This window comes from Dipodomys merriami, unplaced genomic scaffold (genome assembly GCF_024711535.1).
Source record: "Dipodomys merriami isolate MVZ:Mamm:240054 unplaced genomic scaffold, mDipMer1.0.p SCAF_29, whole genome shotgun sequence".
In the NCBI taxonomy this organism is placed as follows: domain Eukaryota; kingdom Metazoa; phylum Chordata; class Mammalia; order Rodentia; family Heteromyidae; genus Dipodomys; species Dipodomys merriami.
The window spans coordinates 4,140,829-4,146,533 of record NW_027204381.1 but is presented as its reverse complement, the minus strand read 5'-3'; the positions used below and the strand labels follow the sequence as shown (position 1 = coordinate 4,146,533).

General features: G+C 37.7%; 1 protein-coding gene across 1 annotated transcript; it reads left to right on the top strand.

Moving 5' to 3' along the window:
• Positions 1–3,724: 3,724 nt before the first annotated feature.
• LOC138838728 (olfactory receptor 8B12-like) lies at positions 3,725–4,621 on the top strand. The gene has a single exon (XM_070038068.1). It carries the CDS (start codon positions 3,725–3,727, stop codon positions 4,619–4,621), a length of 897 nt encoding a protein of 298 aa, XP_069894169.1.
• Positions 4,622–5,705: the final 1,084 nt, after the last annotated feature.

Below are 5,705 nucleotides of genomic sequence, written 5' to 3'. Positions count from 1 at the left end.
AGAGTTTCTGTCAATTTTATGGTCAATCAGGCCACATCTATGACTTGGGACTGTTTTAACTATGCATTCCTTTCTCACCCACTGTCCCTAGTTGTCTGTCTATTTAAAGCTAAGACAAATATCTGATAATGACTGGAGACACACCAAAGTGCTGCCTTCCTATGGCTGCCATGTAATAAATCTTTCTTTGTCGTTCACCACATCTCTCTGTTTGAGGTATGGGGACATGGGAAACTTCTAAAGTTTGGGTTTGGGGTCGAAAAACCCAATGTCAATCAATCAAATGACTTCTTTCTTAATTTTGTGCTCTTTCTTAGACTCTAATTGAACTTAATTCAAATAAAAACATTTCCCCTACCATTTTGTCCCTCTGAGCAAGTTGTTTGACTCTTTTTTTTTCTAAAATTGTGGTTTGTTCTTGGAATATTTTTTTTTTGGGTCCGGTCGTGGGGCCTGAACTCTGGGCCTGGGCGCTGTCCCTCAGCAATTCAGCTAGCACTCTACCACTTGAGCCATAGCGCCACTTCTGGCTTTATGTGGTGCTGAGGAACCGAACCCAGGGCCTCGAGCATGCAAGGCAAGTGCTCTACCACTGAGCCACCTTCCCAGCCCCTGTTCTTGGATTTTTTTTTGTGGAACAGAAGGTATTAGCTTCAGCTCCACCTACATGCTATTTGATAGCATACCAGACATGCTAAATTGAATGCATATACCACATGTACAAAAATTTTGAGTTTACATTTGTCTACACATGAATTTGCTCTATCTGTATCCTATATATTTAAGGTCAGTAATAAATAGCACAAGGAACTTGCTATATAGATAGTCAAGGTTTTGGGAAAGGTACAGGTTGCACCAAATGTAAGTTAATCAAGAGTATTTGTTTCTTTGCTTCTTTCTGCTTAATTGGAGCCAGTGAACAGTAAAAAGACTTATAGAAACCCTGGCTCACTTGAAAAATCTTGATGAATTGAAAATTAAATTTCCATGGAAACCATCCTTGAAGTGGTAACACACACACACACACACACACACACACACACACACACACACACACACATGCAAAATAACACTGTAAAGCTCTTAGAAGCAAGCAAATATTTAAATTTAATGAACCCCTGAGATCTTCTTTGCCTTTGGTCTCAAGAAGTACTTGCCTTGTGGGGCTGATTTTAATTTTTTGATAATTATCTGATAGTTTCTGTTTCTTAAGTATGTGTAGTAAGATTGAGAATATGGGATTTGAAATTGAAATATGAGAATTGAGGATATGGGATTTATTAGAATCTCTCTGAGATGTGGGGAGTTGTAAGTTGGCACATGAGACACCATCATTATTACTGAGATTAAGCTGAGCAAGACCAAGTCCATGTGCAAGTATGTAAAAGTACTGAAAATTATATACAAGTAGGATGTATGCAATGTTGTTATTTGAACCTCGTTGGAAGAAGATAGAGTCTGTTTTATGGTTTTTGTAGTGTTTTCAGAGTACTTTAGCCTTCATTCTGACCAAAACATATATAAAGCATTTGCTAGCTAAGACCTGAATTCTTCCAAATAGATATTTATTTCTTGGCTATAAAATTTGCTATCCTTCATATAAGAAAGTCTCTTATAGAATTTAGAATGCAAATTGCTACCCAAAGCTTTATTAGTCCTTCTAATAGTCTCAGCCAATGACATAGGCAGTATGATTTGTAATTTTCTAAATTTTCAGCCAAGTCTCTATCCTGCTGTTACATTCAGAATTTTCTTTCTCCAAGCCAGTGGTTTGAGTTAAAAGATTACATTTCAAGATCAGGGCAAAAGATGTGACTACTTGTGTGGCTTTATATTAAGCCATGAATAATTGATCTCATTGAGCAATGCTTCAAGTCTTTTTTGATTACTTGCTCCAAAAAAGTGTTTGTTTTTAATTGTCAATATTAAACTGCGTGAACAGGCAAGAGTTTATTTTAGAACTTGAAGAATTTGAATAATTCTTTGATGTGGATGAAATAATGAATTTCCCTCTTTGATGTCTAATACTCCGTAGTTTGACTTTTCTTGTCTCTAACAGTCTCCATTTTCCTTTAAAATTACTTGTGTTTATGAATGAAGAAGCTTATCCTTGCAATTAAAAGAACCACTTCAGAGAGTTCATTATCATTCATGGAGAGATAGCATAGCCAGTAATTAAGACTATGAACATTGGAGTTGGATAGACCACAGTTGACTCAAAATTAGCTTTTTGAACTCCCCATTTAGTAAATAATTTATTTTTTATTTTTATTTTTATTGTGAAAATACTGTACAGAGTGGTTACAATTACATGGGCAAGATAATGAGTACATTTCTTATCAAGCATTGTAGCCTCCTCCTTTGTTTCCCCTTCCCATCCCTTCCCCTCCACTCCCCCCCCCCACCAAAGTTGCAATGGGTCCATCTGTATCCCTATTAAAATGATTTGTTTTTCCCCTTCCCCTCCCCAAATTATACTGACATCAAATACAGTGAAAGCAGGGGTTATACTGTGAGGGAGGGACATACAAAGCAACAAAGAAATAATCTTATAAATGTGTTAGAAACAATCGCATGAAAGAAAAAAACATTTGAATACATATTTTAGGGTTCATTTCCCTAACATCAACTTATCTGACCTTTTCTGCTTGACTCAGACATACACTAGATATTGCAAATAAGGGAAACCATGGGACCTATGTTTCTTTGGGCCTGGCTTACTTCACTTAATATAATTTTTTCCAAACCTTTCCATTTCCTAACAAATGGGGCAATGCCATTCTTTCGGATGGAGAGGTAACATCATGTATATTTGTTGTGCACGCTATTTTGAAGCATAGATGGATAACCATAGCTTATTTGGGGGTGGCAGCACTTAATATCCATTCTTTGAGAACAAAATATATCATCATTAAGTATAGTCTCCTTGTTTCAAAAACAAAAATTAGCAGATATAATTTATGAGGTGATTGTTAGTTACAGATGAGGCACAACATTTATATGTTGCTGTTGGATCCTCAGACAGTGTTGAGTATATAGAAAGTGTTCAATATAAGCTAGTAAGAATTATTTTACCACACAGTGCTTCGTTTTCAATCATGCTTAAAATGTTGCAACTTAAAGGTTAAAAACAGGTCATTAAAGCCATGTAAAGCTTATCAAAAGTACATGGAATCTCTTCTCTGCCAGAGACAGACTCTGGGGCAATGGTCCCATGGGTGCCTCTGTAACATGCGTACTAAGATCTCTAACAAAAGATCTTCAGTTCCCCACCATCCATGGTTCTAGAAAGGGATGCCATCCCTTCCCTGGAAACTGTACAGGAACTTCAGGAGGCAACCAGAAATCGCGTTGTGCAGCACTAAATAAACTAGCACAATTGACTCTGAAAGTGGAGAAGAAGAATCAGAGTTGTCTGAGCTTCAAGTTGCCCATTTTTTTCCTTTAGACTGATTTCCATCTTCAAGGAAGACATGGATTAGGGGCAGTAGAGAACAGCAGTGTGGTTCAGGCTGAAGCAGTGAGTGCCTGCATCACCAACTGTGTGCTTCATTAGAGTAGTTGCCTCTCAGCAGTTGTAAGAATACCTAACCCCAGTTAGTGCCATAGCCCATAGATGTCTCTTTTCTTCTTCTTCTATCCCATAGCTTCCATGAACTTCCAGGGTGTGTAGCCAGTGAAGTTGACTCTTTTCTCTTCCCTTCATTGACCCTCCTAGAGGAGAATGACAGAGTTCACCCTTTCAGGCTTAAGAGATCAGCCAAGACTCCAGATGCCGCTCTTCTTCCTGTTTCTAAGTTTCTATGTGGTCACTGTGGTGGGGAACTTGGGCCTAATAGCTTTGATTGGGTTGAACTCTCACCTACATATTCCAATGGACTTCTTCCTCTTCAACCTGTCTTTCATAGATTTCAGTTACTCCACTACCCTCACCCCTAAAATACTCATAGGTTTTGTCTTAAAGAAGAACATAATTTCCTATGCTGGGTGTATAACTCAATTCTTTTTCTCCTGTTTCTTTGTCTTTTCTGAATCCTACATCCTATCAGCAATGGCTTATGATCGCTATATCGCCATCTGTAAACCACTGTTGTGCAAGGTTATTAGGTCTCCCCAAATGTGTTTCTTCCTTTTGGCTGGCATCTATGGGATGGGAGTTTTGGGGTCTGTAGCCCACTTGGGAAATATAATGTTCGTAACCTTTCATGCAGATAACCTGATCAATCACTATATGTGTGACATCATTCCCCTCCTTGAACTAGCCTGTAATAGTTCTTACATACATCCACCCGTGGTCTTTATTATTGTGACCGTTGACATTGGTATCACCATTGTTACTATTTTTATTTCTTATGGTTTTATCCTTTCCAACATTCTCCATATTAGCTTCTATGCTGGTAGGTCCAAAGCCTTCAGAACCTGCAGCTCCCATATTATTGTGGTATCTCTTTTCTTTGGGTCAGGAGCCTTTATGTACTTCAAACCACCTTCTATTTTGTTGCTGGACCAGCGAAAAGTGGTGGCCATGTTCAGCCTATTAATCTATAGCCTGAAGAATAAGGATATCAAAATTGCCCTGAAGAAAACCTTAGTAGAAATGTCTTTTCTTGAAAGTGATTGAGAAGAAGAATATAAAACTTGATCAGAATTTTCTTTATTTCTATTTTCAGTGAAGGAAGCCAAATTCAATGCTATCTGCTCTCTACTGAGACTTTTTAGTTTTTTTTTGCCCAGACTAGTTTTTTTTAAACTAAATATGTTTCTTATTGTAAAGGTACTATACAGAGGGGTTACAGTTATATGAGTAATGAGTACATTTCCTTTCAAGCATTGTTACCCTCTCCTTTGTTTTTCCCCTGCCATCCCTTCCCTCTCAACTCCCCACCTCTTCCCTCCCCCACAAGTTGTAAAGTTCGTTTTCAACATGGTGTCTTGTACATTTCTTTGCTACAATGGTCAACCTGTATCCTTATGCAGCATTTTGTTATTTCCCTCCCCTCCCCAAATTAGAAAAATGTATATACAAGATACTGGGCACCAGAATCAAATACCATGAAAACGGGTTATACCATGGGGAAAGAACATACAAAAGAAACAAAAAAATCATAGAACATTGTAAGTACATTAAAAACAGCAGCAAGAAAGATAAAACCTCTTGTGTTTTGAACCTCTTGGGGTTCATTTCACTTAGCATCATCTTATATGGTTATATGTACAAAGCTTTTGACCTGTTCTGCTTGTCCTAAACATTCACTAATTATTGCAAATAAGGGAAACAATGGGACTATGTTTCTTTGGGCCTGGCTTACTTCACTTAATAGAATTTTTTCCAAGTCTTTCTATTTCCTAACAAATGGGGCAATGCCATTCTTTCTGATAGAGACATAGAATTCCATTATATATATATATATATATTACATTTTCTTGATCCATTCATCTACTGAGGGGCATCTGGGTTGGTTCCATATCTTAGTTATGGTGAATAATGCTGCAATAAACATAGTTGTGCTGGTAGTTTTAGTATGGCCTTGTGTGTGATCATTTGAATAAATGCCCAAAAGTGGGATTGCTGGGTCATAGGGGAGTTCTATGTGTGGTCTTTTGAGGAACCTCCATACTTCTTTCCAGAGTTTACATTCCCACCAACAGTGCAGTAGGGTTCCATTTTGGCCACATCCCCTCTACATCTGTTGTTATTAGATTTC